Source organism: Apium graveolens, chromosome 9 (genome assembly GCF_009905375.1).
Source record: "Apium graveolens cultivar Ventura chromosome 9, ASM990537v1, whole genome shotgun sequence".
Lineage (NCBI taxonomy): Eukaryota > Viridiplantae > Streptophyta > Magnoliopsida > Apiales > Apiaceae > Apium > Apium graveolens.
The window spans coordinates 215,364,770-215,384,357 of NC_133655.1; the positions used below are offsets into that span (position 1 = coordinate 215,364,770).

A 19,588-nucleotide genomic window follows, 5' to 3' on the forward strand; every position below is an offset into this window, starting at 1 on the left:
CTTTACTCTAATGTTAGAGAAGTTTCTTGCCAGATAGTCCATTGACTGATCAAGCTCATTAAGTTCATCCAAGATGTAGAACTCATCTTCTTCCAGTTCCAGAATGACTTGTTCTTGTGAATCAATGGTTCTTTGCTCACTTGTTGAGGTAAGTGGAGTTTGAGATATTGGCTCATCATTAGAGGTCTGGATTTCATTGACAATTAGAGCACTTGAACCATCTACAACATGCCCTTGTCCAGTTCTTAATGATTTTCTTTGAATCATTTCTAATTTAAAAATCTTCAAGATTCCATAAAGAACTTCCAGTGTTATTCTGCTTAGATATCTCCCTTCTCTGATTGCTGAGATATTCTGTTCCAAATGATGAGGGAATGTGAGAAAAAACTTCAAGTTCACCTCTTCAGCTTCATATTATTTATCATGGAGCTATAAGTCATTTATCAGCTTATTGAACCTTTCAAACACATCAGGGATACTTTCTTTTGGCTTGGCCATGAAACCCTCATATTGTGAAATTAATATCCTTCTTTGATTAGATCTAACTTCCTCAGTACCCTCACATAGTATTTCAATCTATTCCCAGATTTGCTTGGCAGTGTCACAGTTGACAATGTTGTTGTACATTACATTGTCAAGTGACTCTATCAATATCAGTTGCAAGCCACTATCCATGTTGACTTTCATTTTTTCAGGCTCAGTGTACTCAGAAGGGTCTTTTGGAGCATAATGTGCTGAAATGACCTTATCACCATCTGTTGATTCTTCAACTCTAACCATAGGAGTGAAGGGCCCATTTTTGAGAATCTGAATATAGAGTGGATTGGCCATCCTGATAAACAGTAACATTTTTTTTCCAAAGAGTGTAGTTAGCTTTGTCAAAGGTAGGAATTTTGATGCTACTGATTTTCTGTGTATTCATTCTTCCAAGATCTTGAATCCGTTTACTTTCAGATTTTGCTCTGATACCACTTGTTAGGTAATGAATGACACACAGAGGGGGGTGAATGTCTTTTTGTATTTTTATGCTTTTCTTGAACTGTTTGTGGTTGTGAAAAAAGTGAATCAAATGTTGTAGTGAAATGTGTTCATACAGAAATTAAACATGTAATAATAAAGAATACAGATCTTTCAAAACTCACTTAATTTTATATTAAAATTAAGAATGTTTTGCTACAAAATTTCTAGGCTCTTTGTTGATAAAGAGCTTAGCTTCTTTCTTGAGAGAATACAAGAGTTCCTGATCTAAATTATTACAATTAACAAAGGACCAGTATTAACTTTATAAATTAGTTAACTCCTGGTTTACACAGTGTATAATAAGACATGTTATTAACTTTAGTAAACTGTCACTTGTCATTTCCATTTTAGTAAAAGTATATCTTCCATTTCTGGCTTAACATATCTTTGCATATTGTGTTAACTTTGATCTTTCTTTGTCAGTTAATCTTCACCTTTGATCTTGTACACTCTTCAAGCTGCTTTTTGTAGATTTGTCAATCCAGCTGGTTGGATTATTTGTTGATTGTACATCATGGATATTGAACTGATCTGTAATTTTGTACTTTGAGATTTTACCTCGAGATCTCCAGTTTGGTCTATAGAGAACTTGACATCTCGATAAGTATATTGGCTTATCGAGATCTCTAGTACTCTATAGTAAATTTGACTTGTAGAGGTCTCTGAGTTCTCCATTGGAGAATTTGGCTTGTCGAGATCTCTAGTCTTCATATCTTCACTTTGACTTGTCGATAACTCTGAGTTCTCTAATGGCTTATTGACTTATCGATAACTCAGAGTTCTCTAGTCAAACTTGACTTGTCGATAACTTAGAGTTCTCTAGTGAATTTTGGCTTATCGATATCTCTGAGTTCTCTAGTAGCTTTCCTGAGTTCTCTATAAGTCATTTTAAGTTCTCGAGTGACTTCTCTATAACACTAAATCTGTGACTTGTAGAGATCTTTGACTTAATATATTTTTATCCAAACAGATTTATTCAACTCCAAGCTTCTTCATAATTCTTCTGAAGCATGATCTTCTTGATCTTCTTCCAGATAGAATCCTTAGTCTTGATATTGTGTAAACAAAAAGACTCCAGTCTGCTCTTTTACATTTTTACAGACTTTAAATGTTACAAATATAAATACAAACTAAGATTACAATACAACTTACTTAGGGTTGTCAATTTGACTTAGTCTTATTAAAGTACAGGCATGTCTTGCACAACATATTCCCTCTCACACAGTTCTTGGGAACTAGAAAATATTTGCATTTCTTGGTTGTTGGACAAATATAGACTACTCCTTTATTTAGAGATAGATAAGCTTCGGGAAAAGCTGTTAACCATGCATTTTTGAGCTCATGGAGAAGTTGAGTGTCTTCTGGAATGACTGGATTTATTCTGTTAATCATTACATCCAGCTCAGATGCTCTTAAGGTTTTAATATTTGGAAGAGACACCTGAAGACATCTGTCCACACCACCATCATTGATATTCACAACAATTCTTTTCTCCAAGAAATTATCAATTTTTACAACTGCTGCCCTGATGAAGTTGATGTTCTTGGCCAAAGCTTTCTTGTAGGTCATGTAGTTGTTTTGAAGAGACATTCTTAGCACTGTAAGAAGTTTACTGATTTCTTGGTCTTGATTGGGTCCTTCTACAGCCTTTAGAAATCTTTCTTTTCCAACATCAACTTAAGCACTTGAAGACCTTTGACCAACCTGAATAGGCTCTTTAGAATTAGCTTTAACACACCCGAATTGTTGAATCCTAGCCTCAATCTCCCCCTTAGTCTTGGTGACAAGAATGAGTAGGGGAGTTGGTAATTCTGGCCTAATGTCTTCAGGTAGTGGGGGTAATGGTATGTTGAGCTTTCCCATGACGGCCCCCAAAGCAACATAATTCTGCATTTGGAGATACTTGTGAGAGTCCACTAGAGTCTTGATATCTGATTATTAACTCTTGACTAGAGAAGTCAAAGCCTTAACTTGAGCATTGAGGGAGGCATTTGAAGTTTCCAGAGAAGCAACCCGTGCCTTGAGATCTTGAATATCTTGATTACAGGAGCTTGAAGTAAAGGTTAAAGTAGATATAGAAACCTCAAAAGTGTCCTACAAAGCCTTCTTGATTTCATCCATGAGCAAGGCTAAAGGAGTGTATCTGCTAGTGTGCATTTGATCCAACTTCAGTCTTGTATTGTTAGAATTAATGATATGTTGTTGAACTTGTGCATTTAGAGCCACAAAAGAGGTTTTGAGATTTTTGACACTTGTCTCTACTCCACTCAGATCATACCTAGACATCTGATCAGCAAAATTGGAGAATTTGTTTTTAATCTCAGTCTGAGAAGGGATAATTTGATCCATCTTCTTTCTCACAATCTTCATTATTTTGTCTTGATATCCATTCAATGTGATTTGAAGTGCCTTTCCATAGTTGTGGAAGGCCTTAATTTGAGCTTTGTATACATCATTGATGGCATCATACACTTCCTGAGGAGTTAGGGATCTAGAATTGGTTCCCAGAATAGTGATATACTCCTCCCTGAACTGAGCTAGCACAACTTCCATTTCAATAGAGAATTCTTTATCCAACCAAGCATCACAGTTTGCATTCTGACCAGCTTCATCAACAATTTTTTCTTGATTTTCTTCAACATCTGCCTGGTAGGTTAGCATGATGCTTGGTAGTCCTAATTTAACATGTTGGATGTGAGCAGTTGTTGTGAGATTTGTGCAAGGCCTCCAATTTGGTCAACTACCAGATCTTCAGTGGTTGAAGGTTGATTTTCAGTTTCTTGGAGCCATTGGGAGATGAGATAAGATGGTTGAGATTGAGAAGTTGAGGGTTGGTTTGAAGGGACAGAACCACCTGTGACAGAAGTCACAGTTGAACTCACAGTTTGCACTGTGATTATGACAGGGTGTTGTTCCTCACCAGTTATGGAAACCTCCATTTGAATTGGAGGGGATTTGACTGTGCTACTATCATTTGCAACATCCTCAAACCCTTGTGTGTCTTGCACCACACTTCCACTTGAATGTGCTATTCTTGCCTCCTATATGACAGGATCATTGGCAATTCTACTCCCAACTTCAATTGTCAAAGCAATTTCAGCCAGGGTTTTGAGCGGAGTTGTTCCGGGAACAGGAACCTCTAATTGAATTGGAAAGGATTTAGATAGCTCCCCCTCAGTATTACTACCCTCAAACCTAATAGTCTGTGAAGATTGATTTACACATGAAGGTGCATTTGTGATCTCTATGGGGTCTTCAGTAAAAACTGATGAATCCCTATATTTGTGTTGGTGTCATCAAGGCCTACCCCAGCATGTAGCCTCTCACCAACTAATTGTGGTTTCTGGGTGGTGAGCAAGGTTTCTTGAACTATGTCACTTGATTGGGGCAACACTTGAGAATTTGATTCAAGTGCTTCAGTATAGGAAGAAGAAATATTAGATATAAGATTGTGAAGCTCAGGACTGAGTGTTGGCAGCTCCCCTGAATGGATGATGAAGCTTCAAGGGATGTGCTCTCTTTGTGTGTGTCATCCTTATTTCTCCTACCATACACTTGGATTTGTTCAAGTGTTGGTTGTGCAGGCTCTGTACAAGGTGCATTGGGGAGAATGCTCTTTTCAATAAAAACACCCTATTGAGAGGATATTTCTAGAATTTGTTTTGGCTCCATTTGTACAACTGCATCCTTTTGGGAGGATACAGAGGTGGTTTGAGTGACCAACTCAGTTTTCTTAGCCTTCTTTATTTTTCTGACCAAAGGTTACTCGGGTTATATTTGCTCCTCACCACTCTCATTTATAATTGTAAGGGTTATTTCCTTTCTCTTATTTTTACTCACTTTATCCTTTTGAGATGATGAAGTGGTTGATTTCCTAGATGCTAATGGTTTTGAAGAAGTAGGCTCAATATAGGTAGGTTCCTGTGGGTGTGCCTGTGTTTGTGCTTCCACAGGCTCAGGAACCATTGTTGCACTAGCTTGACTCACATTGGTTCTCATGTCAGGCATAAGGTAAGGATAAGTCTTAAATCTTTCAATCATGAAAGGTGTTAACTTAAGACCCACCTGTACCTTATTTTTAGTAATAAGTGATCCAAATAGAATTTTGGACACTTACTTATGGTTGCCTATTAGTGACCTATCTACACCTTCAAGCATATGTATGTCATTCACGTTATGATTTAAAGCAGACATAATGAATCTATGAATGAAAATTTCTTTACCTCTTGAAGCGAATGGCATGATGAGCCTGGTACTCAGTTCCTCCAGAATGTAGTGTCCTACATTGATCTATTTGTTGTGAGCCATTCACTACAAGAAAAACGCAATCAGACAACACCGATTAGACAACACTCGACCAAAAAAGTGTTGCCCGAATTTTTCATACAACAGTTTTTTTGCAACCAAAAAATTGGCGTTGTCTGACGTTGATTACTACAAGGGATAAAAAAATGTTGTCTAGTAAAACAAATCAGACAAGTGTTTTCAAAATTAAGATGTTGTGTGAATGGGAAGGCTTTAGTATTACTACAACGCTTTAAAATCCATTGTCTAGTTGATGGAGACAGACAACCCTTTCTAAGGTGATGTTGTGCAAATGAGTAAAATCTTACAACGATTTTTAAAATCCATTGTCTGAAAATGATTGAGATAACGTCTTGTTTAACGGTTGTGGAAATGAGACAAGTATTTTTTTCTACTAGTTAGTTAAGCTCGAATCACACAATGTACAAATTAGGTGTTGTCTAAATGATACCTGATAGACAAGTGTTCTACATATATTATATGTCACCTATATCAGACAATAGTCTAATTCTTAAAACCGTTGTCTTTCTTGCTAAATTTAAAAACGTGTTGCACAACAAAATATTCAAATAAATCGTTGTCTAGTTTATTACAATAAAAATAGTAATAATTTCAAAAAAAAATAATTTCCTAACAATTCATTTTAAATTTTTTTTAAAACAAAAAACTCTAATTAATTCCACTTTCATCTAGATTAAATATTTAAATTTTATATTACAAAATAGTTTAATTATCTACTTTATAATTAATAAAAAATTAATCACAAGTGCTTCAAGTTTACATTGTTAATTGTTCAATCCAAACAAGTGTTTTTCAAAAAAGCACGTTATATTAATCTACCTTGTACAAGTATTTTTAAAATAAAACACTTGTAACAGTTAGACAACCGTTATCGATATTTATAATCTGTTGTAAAATATGTAATACTACAACAATCTTAAAGAAAAAACTGTTGTAGAATTCCAACAACGACATTTCCTAAAAAACACTTATGTAAAGTAACTTACCACAACATGATTTTAGAAAAAAACGTTGTCTATATTTTTACTAGTTTTAAATTTTTTTCGAAAAATTTATATGCCACCGTTAATTAATTTATACGAGTAACCAATAACTTACACTAAATTAATTTGTGTGTATTAAGATTTCAAATATACCTAATAATTACAACCTACTAATAACATAATACCGATAACGTGTATCAGATCGTTAATAACGTTAAATAATAAATATTTATGAATAAATAAGCTAAAAAATGGGCACATTTTTACAACGGTTTTCTTTCTCAGACGTTGTCGTATAAAACTATGTACAACAGGCTTTTTGAAAATACCATTGTGTGATTCAACAACGGTTTTTTTCTTGAAAACCGTTATTGACATTGTTTTTAAATAACCTTTTTTGGTTATAAACCGTTGTATGAATTTGGCATTATTTATTTGGTTGATATTACATCCGACAATTGTTTTATATTAAAAACTGTTGTATGACTTTTGTTAAGACAACACATTTTAAATTTCAGACAATTATTTTTAATGCCATATATTTTTTTGACTTTATTAATATATATTCCTTAAACTGTTGAAGTTAATATATATTGTTTTTATTCACTTAAAAAATATTTTAAAATTTTCAAATATATCTTGCTTGAAATTATACCGAAAATGTAATTAAAGTGGTAGTTCCTAAATATTAAAAAAAATACCCCTCCCGACAACGAGACTCGTTCCCGATTTACATGATTAATTTTTAAAATGATTTTATCGACGATCCAACCATACGGATGTTAAGATATATCAATTTTAATCATAAGAAAAAATTATTAAAAAATTTGAAATTCGTCTTGCATGCCAGGATTAGAAAAATCTGGTAAAAGTACCCCTCCCGACAACGAGACTCGTTCCCGATTTACAGGATTAATTTTTTAAAATGATTTTTCGACGATCCAACCGTACGGATGTTAAGATATATCGATTTTAGTCATAAGAAAAAATTATTAAAAAATTTGAAATTCATTTTGCATGCCAGGATTAGAAAAATCTGGTAAAAGTACCCCTCCCGACAACGAGACTCGTTCCCGATTTACAGGATTAATTTTTTAAAATGATTTTTCGACGATCCAACCGTACGGATGTTAAGATATATCGATTTTAGTCATAAGAAAAAATTATTAAAAAATTTGAAATTCATTTTGCATGCCAGGATTAGAAAAATCTGGTAAAAGTACCCCTCCCGACAACGAGACTCGTTCCCGATTTACAGGATTAATTTTTTAAAATGATTTTTCGACGATCCAACCGTACGGATGTTAAGATATATCGATTTTAGTCATAAGAAAAAATTATTAAAAAATTTGAAATTCATTTTGCATGCCAGGATTAGAAAAATCTGGTAAAAGTACCCCTCACGACACCGAGACTCGTTCCCGATTTACAGGATTAATTTTTTAAAATGATTTTTCGACGATCCAACCGTACGGATGTTAAGATATATCGATTTTAGTCATAAGAAAAAATTATTAAAAAATTTGAAATTCGTCTTGCATGCCAGGATTAGAAAAATCTGGTAAAAGTACCCCTCCCGACAACGAGACTCGTTCCCGATTTACAGGATTAATTTTTTAAAATGATTTTTCGACGATCCAACCGTACGGATGTTAAGATATATCGATTTTAGTCATAAGAAAAAATTATTAAAAAATTTGAAATTCGTCTTGCACATCAGGATTAGAAAAATCCAGTAAAAGTACCCCTCCCGACACCGAGACTCGTTCCCGATTTACAGGATTAATTTTTTAAAATGATTTTTCGACGATCCAACCGTACGGATGTTAAGATATATCGATTTTAGTCATAAGAAAAAATTATTAAAAAATTTGAAATTCGTATTGCATGCCAGGATTAGAAAAATCTGGTAAAAGTACCCCTCCCGACAACGAGACTCGTTCCCGATTTACAGGATTAATTTTTTAAAATGATTTTTCGACGATCCAACCGTACGGATGTTAAGATATATCGATTTTAGTCATAAGAAAAAATTATTAAAAAATTTGAAATTCGTCTTGCACATCAGGATTAGAAAAATCCAGTAAAAGTACCCCTCCCGACACCGAGACTCGTTCCCGATTTACAGGATTAATTTTTTAAAATGATTTTTCGACGATCCAACCGTACGGATGTTAAGATATATCGATTTTAGTCATAAGAAAAAATTATTAAAAAATTTGAAATTCATTTTGCATGCCAGGATTAGAAAAATCTAGTAAAAGTACCCCTCACGACACCGAGACTCGTTCCCGATTTATAGGATTAATTTTTTAAAATGATTTTTCGACGATCCAACCGTACGGATGTTAAGATATATCGATTTTAGTCATAAGAAAAAATTATTAAAAAATTTGAAATTCGTCTTGCATGCCAGGATTAGAAAAATCTGGTAAAAGTACCCCTCCCGACAACGAGACTCGTTCCCGATTTACAGGATTAATTTTTTAAAATGATTTTTCGACGATCCAACCGTACGGATGTTAAGATATATCGATTTTAGTCATAAGAAAAAATTATTAAAAAATTTGAAATTCGTCTTGCACATCAGGATTAGAAAAATCCAGTAAAAGTACCCCTCCCGACACCGAGACTCGTTCCCGATTTACAGGATTAATTTTTTAAAATGATTTTTCGACGATCCAACCGTACGGATGTTAAGATATATCGATTTTAGTCATAAAAAAAAATTATTAAAAAATTTGAAATTCATTTTGCATGCCAGGATTAGAAAAATCTGGTAAAAGTACCCCTCCCGACACCGAGACTCGTTTCCGATTTACAAGATTAATTTTTTAAAATGATTTTTCGACGATCCAACCGTACGGATGTTAAGATATATCGATTTTAGTCATAAGAAAAAATTATTAAAAAATTTGAAATTCATTTTGCATGCCAGGATTAGAAAAATCAGGTAAAAGTACCCCTCCCGACACCGAGACTCGTTCCCGATTTACAGGATTAATTTTTTAAAATGATTTTTCGATGATCCAACCGTACGGATGTTAAGATATATCGATTTTAGTCATAAGAAAAAATTATTAAAAAATTTGAAATTCGTCTTGCACGCCAGGATTAGAAAAATCCAGTAAAAGTACCCCTCCCGACACCGAGACTCGTTCCCGATTTACAGGATTAATTTTTTAAAATGATTTTTCGACGATCCAACCGTACGGATGTTAAGATATATCAATTTTAGTCATAAGAAAAAATTATTAAAAAATTTAAAATTCATCTTGCACGTCAGGATTAGAAAAAAACAGTAAAAGTACCCCTCCCGACAACGAGACTCGTTCCCGATTTACAAGATTAATTTTTAAAATGATTTTTTCGACGATCCAAACGAATGTGAGGATAAATTTTTTAAATGAATTTTTCAAATTCATCTCGAATGTGAGGATAATAAATATACAAATATATATATAATAATTGTCTATAGTTAATCTACTTATATTTTAATATATTTTTTATTAAAATATGAGATGTATACAATATACATGAAAATTGAAGCGGCAAATAGGCCGCTCTGTCCATTTTTTCCAAAAAACCCCGCCTTGACAAAGTGTGCACTCTAAATTCCTTTACAGATCTGATATATTTTCATTCTCTCTTTCTTTCTTCTCTCTCCCCTTCTCTCTCCCTCTCTTTCTCCCCCTCTACTCTCCTAGTTATGAAAAATCTGTACATACATAAATATTTTCTTTGAATTGAGCCTCCATTGATTGATTTGTATGTTTCTTTAATGGAGGCTTTAATTATGATTCCATTTAGGGTTTCAATTCGACTTCAATTTGGGGTTTTAATTCGTGTCCAAAACTAGGGCTTTAGGGCTTATTTGTGGATTCAACGGAAGGGGCTTGTCGTTAATTTTGAGGTTTCTCTCTCTCTCTCTCTCTCTCTCTCTCTCTCTCTCTCTCTCTCTCTCTCTCTCCCTCCCTCATTTTAGTTCTTATTTTGTGCTGATTTTAGTTCTTTGTGTGTACAAGTAATTTTTTTTAATTTGACATATATTTTTATTTGCATTGCCTATAATATTAGTAAGGAATTGGAAGAAGCTGATTTTATCTACATTTTTACTTGTCCTGTAATCTGTAAAAACAATATATTGAATATGTTGAGGGAAAAATTGAAGCTCAAGAAGAAAGTACAACCTTTTCTGTGAAGGATTGCAAAGTAATGAAGGATAGCTTTTTTAGTTAAGTACTTTTGGTTCTCAATATTCAATTTAAGGTATTGGTTATGATTTTAAAAGATGAATAAAAGTTAATGTAATATTGTTTATGGTTGAGGCTTGTTGAATTGTTAGACAGACCTTTGCAGAACTACTTCAAGCAAAAGGACTGCTTGAACTATTTCTTCTATTTCCATTGGGTCCTTATACAATTTAAAAGGCAAGTGAGATTTTAATCAAAATTTGTAGGCTAAAGGCTAAGGTTTGGGTGATTATATTCTTAACTAAACAATAACGAAATAACAATGAAATTAAAAAGAACACGAGAGATTGGTGATGCAAAAATATCCTTAGATGATAACACTACCACTTAACAGAATCGTGGTTGTTACAGGTGTAAGTCTTCGTGCTTATCCTCTAACTACTAGAGTTGTTCATGTCCACTTCACCATCGTCCAGTTTCATCCTGTCGACCAGTTTCTTATCCCGTTATGTCTTAATGTTTTTGTTGTATCTTGTTGCAGAAAGTGGGTCATAACACTACCAATTTACAGAATGTTCAAAATTTGAGCACAGAGAATTGTTTTGACCATTGTTTTATATTGTGTATAAATTATAGAAGATGCAATCCCAGAAGTCGTGCAGTTTTTGGAAGTTACAATTTGTCAACTATAGGCTACAAGTCTGAACAACTATACTTAACCAAGTTTAATGAGGTAATCATAAATTAAGAGCTGAATTTGAGTGGTGTTAAATAATTAAATACAAGTAGCAGAAGCACATGAGGTGATAATATGATAACAGTAACATGATGGCATGTGTGGACACTCAGTAACATTCCTGTCTGCTCAACTGCCGGCTAATCCTTATGTTTTGGGGCACTCATTGTGTTCACCTTCTAATTGTTGTTTCTGTTGCTATGTACATGACTGGAGATAAGACAGAGCCCTTTGAGAAAAGTTCAGGTTGCAACTTTGACAAGTTTTTTGGTGGTGTACCATGTCTTGAGAATGTCACTGGGAAAATCTACTTTACAAAGGTAAGCTGATTAAAGTTTCTTTTGGATTTATTAGATTGGAAACATGTTATTGTACACTCACCATTGTTTTTGTTTACCCTCTTTGTTCAGTATATGAGTATAGGATATGAACTCGGGAAAGTTCCATTAACTTATGACCATCTGAAGCTAATTCAACTGTATCAAGTAAGCTTTGAAGACGTAAAAGGAATATTGGTTGTTCTTCGCTTGATTTTGAGCTCTCCAAACTTACAAGAACTTCAAATTTCAGTAAGTTAAACTCTAATGTTATTCAACCTCTTTGTGCTTGTTTATTTAATTGCTTATAATTATGTTACATCCCTTTCAATTATGTACAGTTCATCGAATGCAATCGCTGCATCAAAGGCAACTGATATAAATTTTTGGGAGACAGATTGCCCTACTGGTTGCACATTAAAAAATCGTAAAACGGTGAAGATTTCAGATTTATCTGGTGTGCCACATGAGATGGAATTCCTCAAATTTTTGCTTAAAAATTCTCCGGTGCTTGGGTGATGAGCGTTTTACCTAAGATATATGTTTCCTACGGAAAATTGAACGTGGTAATAGAATTGCTGCGATTTTGAAGAGCTTCTTCCAAAGCTGAAATTATATTTATTCAAGATGAAGTGTAGTAATTTTTATGCATATACGTTGGTCTCTTTTCTTTCCTTCTTTGTTCTATTGGTTATTGTATTTGTTCAGATTTGTAAAGTTACCTTCATTTGATTACTTGTTATATTTTGAGTAAGACAACACTTTTAACAGCCAAGCTTCATTAAAATATCATGTCTTTAATACTAAAACAATGCATTCGAACATAAAACTTTGGTACAAAATTAACTTTCACAACACTAGTAAACCATTGTCTATATAATATTAAGATATTGTATCAAAGGTATTCATGCAATATGTTTGGACAAATAAACAGTTGTATGTATCTGATCATGCCATACATTAAAATTCAAAACTGTTGTGTGTAGAAATTTATTACAAGAGTTCTACGAGCTCAATTTCATTTTTGTTGTCTATCTGAATACACAACAACGTTTATACAACAATAAGTGTTGTAGGATTGGTTTTAATGTTATACCTTACACAACGGTTTTCTGAGTTTGTGAGAACCCTTGAGTAATGTCGCTTGTTACGACGAAAACAAGCAAAAAACGTTGTCTTTTCTGGATGTAATACAACGGGCTTAATCCATAATCATTGTCTGTATAATCTCAGACAATGTTTTTTAGCCGTTGTCTGATCCAACTAACAGACGGCGGCTCAATAGTCAACGGAAAAATAGGGTATCAGACAACGGACATAAACCGTTGTTGAAGCTTGTTTTCCTTGTAGTGCATTGAGTAGACCGGCTTCTGAATAATACTAAAAATGTTGTCAAATCCTGATTTTCTGTATGTGAAAGCTCTTATCACAAAATTAAACAGAAAAAACCATTCCCTTCTCAAATATTTCTTGCCAAGTTAATCTTCTCAGAGTAGTTGATGAAGTCCAGAAATTCATACAACTCATCCTGATCCTGAGTAGAGTAGTTGAAGTATGAAGGGAGAAAGTGAAATTAGCAAACAGAATAGTTGAAATTAAAAAAGTAAAACATCATGCGGAGTGGTAATTAGTCTCATGGTGACTCCCATAATGTAGATACAGCAGTAGTAGCTCTTACTCTATATTCGTGCCACTGCATCAGGCTTTTCTCCATTTAAACATTAAAAATGTCAAAACAGGATTCTCTCTTTATAAAGTCTTAATTTTGCCGAGTAAATATGATTTTATAAATTGGTAGGTATTAAAATATGAAAGGATTGTTAAGTGCAATGGAAATAATAAAAACACAGTATCATTGGATCTAATGGCCATCTGGGTCTATCCCGCATTCCAATGGATGCTCTTCCCATTTACTTTTTTTTTTCTTTTGTCACAAGCCTACAATTTCACACAACAATCAAATTCTTTAATTAACCACATTTGCAAATCCTGACGCGCTCTAAACCTAATTCATTCTTAGTAGGGGTAATAACAATTATACTTCAATTCTAAAGACATTATTATGATAACTATTTATGTTGTAAATTGAATTTTAAAACCATATATCTTATGTTTATAAGTTACTTTTTTATAATTAAACTAACATTAATTTTATTTAAAGAAATCAAGAAATGGACTACTACAAGCACTTGTCTCGGTCTTATTATTTTGAGACGTATTTTAGTGAATAATTTTGGTCTGATTTAGCTTAGCAAGCAGTCGAATGCACTGGTGTATGATATGACAGTTGAACATGAATGTATGTACAAAGGATGGCAGAGCATGGAGGCATGTGTGATCTACATAACAAATTTAACATAAGCCATACTTGAGTAATTGACAAGCCTAATACTTCTAACATGTGTGTTTAGGGTTTGATGTTTTACTGATAGAGTAAACACCAAGCCTTAAACCCTTCAAATAAACCATAAGACCCAAATCATTCGAGCATAACCAACATTTAAAAGTTCAAGAAAACTACTATTGCATGCTACTAATCCTACCAAGCTAGACAATGTATTTTCATCTCCTCTCTGCGCGTGACCAAATTTATCAATCTGACCATCCCCTCTTATTTTAATCAAGACAATGTGTGTGTATATAATTACATGTACAATGTACACTAAACTATAGGAGTACACACACAACGAGGCATGAATCCAAGGTGAGAGTGGTGGAGGTGGGCTGGTGGGGGGTGGTGGTGAAGTTTGCTAATCTCTAGGTATTCCTTTCTTGCCTATACCATTCTTTAAAGTCTTTACATTTACCATTTTTTAAAAACCCTAACCACCTTCTACTATTAACAACTGTAGTCTGTAAATATTTGTATTAGTACTATAATTGTATCAACTCCAAACCAAGAAAAGACCAGAGAGAACATAAACAAAACATATTCAAACACCAAACCCCAAATATTTTGTTATGCAAACCCAAGAACAAGAAAGTTTTGGAAATTGAGGCAAATGTCTTCCATGGCTACCTCGAATCCTTCCCACCATTTCCCATTAATCTTCAAATCTACCACTACCCTTTTTCAACCATTATCTCAGCTTCTGCTCACCACCCTCTTCCTCCTCCTTTCATCCGCCGCCGGAAACAACCAAGAAGTCACCGCACTTCACTCATGGATACACTCTACTTCTTCAACTCCACCACCTTTTTTCTCTACGTGGAACATTCTAGATCAAAATCCATGCAAATGGGATTATATTACATGCAATACACAAAATCATGTTTCAGAAATTGTAATACAATCTGTTCCACTTAAGTTCACTTCATTACCATCAAACATATCATCTTTTAAGTTTCTTACAAAACTTGTCATTTCTGATGCAAATGTCTCCAGTACTATCCCACCGGAGCTCGGTGACTGCTCCGCACTCACTTTTCTTGACCTCAGTTCAAATAGTCTTGTGGGCTCCATTCCGGCAACCATTGGAAAACTTCAAAATCTTCAAGATTTGGTCTTAAACTCAAACCAACTCACCGGAAAAATCCCATTTGAGTTAAGCAACTGTACAAGCTTGAAAAATCTTTTGTTATTCGATAACCGTCTCTCGGGGAACATACCTGCAGAGCTAGGAAGTTTATCAAGTCTCGAAAGTCTCCGTGCCGGTGGAAACAAAGATATAACCGGAGAGTTACCGGAGGAGCTTGGAAACTGTGGTAATTTGACTGTTTTAGGCCTTGCTGACACGAGGATTTTCGGGTCGATTCCGAGATCATTTGGGAGGTTGAAGAAGCTTCAGACATTGTCAATTTACACTACTATGCTCTCAGGGGAAATACCAGATGAGTTAGGTAACTGTTCTGAGCTTGTCAACTTGTATTTATATGAAAATAGTCTGTCTGGTTCAATTCCTGCTGAGCTTGGAAATCTTCGAAAACTCGAAAAAATATTGTTATGGCAAAATAATTTAATTGGATTAGTCCCTGAAGAGATTGGAAGTTGTAAAAAGTTGAATATGATTGATCTTTCTTTGAATTCTTTATCTGGGGTTATACCATTGTCATTTGGTGGACTAAGTGAGTTAGAGGAGCTAATGCTTAGTAATAACAATATTTCGGGTTCGATTCCTTCGAGTCTTGCCAATGCTACAAGTCTTGTTCAGTTACAGCTTGATACTAATCAAATTTCAGGGTTGATTCCTCCTGAGATTGGGAAGTTGAGAAATCTTCAAGTGTTTTTTGCTTGGCAGAATCAGCTTGAAGGTAGCATACCTTTAAGTTTGGGATTTTGTAGTGGCCTACAAGCATTGGATTTGTCTCATAATTCGTTAACTGGGACTCTGCCTTCAGGTTTGTTTGAATTGCGAAATTTGAATAAGTTGTTGTTGATTTCTAATGATATTTCGGGTTCTATACCAAAAGAAATTGGAAATGCTACTAGTTTGGTAAGGCTTAGGCTTGGGGATAATAGGATAACAGGGGAAATTCCTAGAGAGATTGGAGGTCTTAAGAGCTTGAATTTTCTTGATTTTTCGGGGAACCATATCACAGGGTCTGTTCCTGATGAGATTGAAAGTTGCACGGAGTTGCAAATGGTGGACCTTAGCAACAATGCACTAGAAGGTCACTTGCCTAATTCCTTGTCATCTCTATCTGGTCTCCAAGTTTTGGATGTTTCGAGTAATCAATTTGCAGGTCCTATCCCAGCAAGTTTTGGCCGCCTGGTATCCTTAAACAAGCTCATTCTTAGCAAGAATTTGTTGTCAGGATCCATACCTTCCTCTATTGGACTTTGTTCAAGTCTGCAGCTGCTTGATCTTAGCAGCAATGAGTTAGGGGGAAATATTCCACTTGAGTTGGGAAAAATAGAGGCACTTGAGATCGCGCTAAATCTTAGTTGCAACAGACTAAGTGGGCCAATTCCATCTCAGTTTTATGCACTTAACAAACTTTCCATACTTGACTTGTCACACAACAAGCTTGAGGGAAATCTAAGTCCACTTTCAGGGTCGGAGAATCTTGTGTCTCTTAATATATCCTTCAACAACTTCACTGGTTTTCTTCCTGACAATAAACTCTTTCGGCAGTTATCATCAACAGACCTAGCTGGAAATGAAGAATTATGTTTATCTGGACGGGATTCATGTTTTTCAAGCAGTGTTGATGGAAAAGGAATGGGACAGGACAAAAACCATGTGAGGACTTCAAAGACAATTAAAGTAGCAATTGCATTGCTAGTCACCTTGACAATAGCAATGGTGGTCATGGGTGCCTTTGCTGTAATACAAGCACGCAGAAGTATCAATGGAGATGATGATTCGGAAATGGGAGACTCATGGCCTTGGCAATTCACTCCATTCCAGAAGCTAAATTTTTCAGTGGAGCAAATTTTGAGATGCTTAGTGGATTCCAATGCGATTGGAAAAGGTTGTTCAGGAGTTGTTTATCGCGCAGAGGTGAACACTGGCGAGGTTATAGCAGTCAAAAAACTATGGCCATCAACAGTTGCTGCTGCAAATGGCTGCTACGAAGAAAAATGTGCAGTCAGGGATTCGTTCTCAGCAGAGGTAAAAACACTTGGTACTATACGACATAAGAACATTGTTAGGTTCTTGGGCTGTTGTTGGAATCGAAACACAAGATTGCTCATGTATGATTATATGCCTAATGGAAGCTTAGGAGGTCTTCTACATGAGAAGAATGGAAACTCATTGGAGTGGGAATTGAGATACCGAATTCTATTAGGATCAGCAGAAGGCCTTGCATATTTACATCATGATTGTGTCCCTCCCATTGTTCATAGAGACATCAAGGCTAATAACATCCTTATTGGTCTTGAGTACGAGCCTTACATTGCAGATTTTGGCCTCGCCAAGCTTGTAGATGATGGAGATTTTGCTCGATCCTCCAACACTGTTGCAGGTTCCTACGGATATATTGCTCCTGGTATATACATTTTACATTAATATTAAAACACTCGCGTCTATGATTTTATTTTTTGTAATGTATTCCATCATTTTATTCTACCATAGTAATTTTAATGTACTAATTAGTTTCCGTATCGCCAATGTCAGAATATGGTTATATGATGAAGATAACAGAGAAAAGTGATGTGTATAGCTATGGTGTAGTTGTACTGGAAGTCTTGACAGGAAAGCAGCCAATCGATCCGACAATACCAGATGGACTCCATGTAGTGGATTGGGTAAGGCAAAAAAGAGGAGGGGCCGAAGTTCTAGCTCCAGGCTTGCTATCCAGCTCTGAATCAGATCTCGATGAAATGATGCAAGCTTTAGGCATTGCCTTGTTATGTGTAAATGCCACTCCTGATGAAAGGCCTAACATGAAAGATGTAGCAGCAATGCTTAAGGAAATCAAACACGAACGAGAGGAGTACGCAAAGGTGGATGCACTACTCAAAGGTTCTCCAGCAACAGATGTTAAAGAAAATAAAAACAGTCAAGGATTATCAGCTTCTTCCTCCACAAAAGCAGTGAGAAGTTTGTATCACACAAGCAATAACACAAGCTTCTCAGCATCCTCATTGCTCTACTCATCTTCATCCAATGTCAAGATGGGATTCAAGTGATCATAATAAATTACTAGGCATGGTCAAGCTAGTTTTTACTAAAGTTTGTTACCCAAGTATTGTGTTTTTTCGGTTTTCAAATGTGTACTGTGTTGTTAGTATGATGTAAAAAGAAGAAGTTAAACAGTATTTAATAGTTAATTACAGATGATATATATCTTTTATGTTGCATTCACAAGTCAAGCTTTTGTCTACACTCTCCAGTTTTTCAGAAACATGTCTAGAGCTAGATTACAATTATATAGAGTAGGATCCACCAAAGGAAATAATACCAACTATTACAAAGGATCATCTTTGCATAAATTCAGGGATGATAATAAGTAGTACTGAATAACTGATGTCACAGAAACACAGCAACTTAATGGACAACAGTCTGTCGTGTTTTTTTTCTTTTTTTAATTTCCCAGAGAAAACATCAAGCACCATTTCATCATGATATTTTAAAATTATATTTATGTTTTTTTAACAAAAGTTGTCCATTATATAAGGGAAATGGAGACTTTAAGCATGCATAATCAACAATATCCTAAGAATTTCTTGATGTTTATTAGAATTTCCAGTATAGGTTTCGTTGTTTTGTTTGTTTGGGATACATGCCATCTACATTTTTTGATTTAAAAATATAAAATATCTATCAAAGGAAGAATTATTTTTTGAGAAATACTTAAAAAATTTGAAAGATGGCGTTCCTATTAAAAAAAAAACTTTCCACGCCTTTTTTTTATATTTTTTTTATGATAACAAATTGACATACAATATTTTCCCTGTAGTAATTATTTTTATTGTCCGAACATACAATTCTAGAATGAAGTTATTTAGGGAAATGAAATGAAGATTATTTGTGCACTACACACTACACACTAGGGGTGTACACGGTTTGGCCAACCCGACCAATCCAAACCGAACCGACCCTATTTCGGCCGAACCAAACCGATTTTTTTCAACCCGATATATAGTTGGGTTGAAAAAATGTCAACCCGATTTAATTGGGTTGGATATGGTTTTCGATAATTTTAAACCAATCCAACCCAACCCGATTGAAATATATATGTACATGCTAATAAGTTAATCCAAAATTATGTTTAGGCCATTTACATACATCCATATATCTCTAACTCTAAATGTAACTTATAACTTCCGTGTTCATAGTTCATTTCGTAAGATGTTTGATTAGTGTTATATTTTTTGCATTTATGATTCATTCCAATATATAAAGCGTAAGCAATATTGTTAGTACTTTTGATGTCGAAAATTAGATGTTTAAGACTATTCAATATGGAGGATTGTAATATTGTTTTGAACTATTTTCAAGTGTTTTAAATTTTAAAACCTTATGTTTTATTATAATTTTTTATATTAATTTTGTATATTTAATAAACCGATCAAACCGATCCAAACCGAACCAAACCGAAGTATACAAATTGATTTGGGTTACA

The 19,588-nt window shown here is 34.5% G+C and overlaps 1 protein-coding gene across 1 annotated transcript; it reads left to right on the forward strand.

The window, feature by feature from the left end:
* The first annotated feature begins 14,474 nt into the window (after positions 1-14,474).
* On the forward strand, positions 14,475-18,251 carry LOC141683186 (uncharacterized). Its single transcript, XM_074487875.1, has 2 exons — positions 14,475-17,509; positions 17,638-18,251. Exons 1-2 carry the CDS (start codon positions 14,578-14,580, stop codon positions 18,150-18,152), a joined length of 3,447 nt encoding a protein of 1,148 aa, XP_074343976.1. The 5' UTR covers positions 14,475-14,577; the 3' UTR covers positions 18,153-18,251.
* The last annotated feature ends 1,337 nt before the right edge of the window (positions 18,252-19,588 follow it).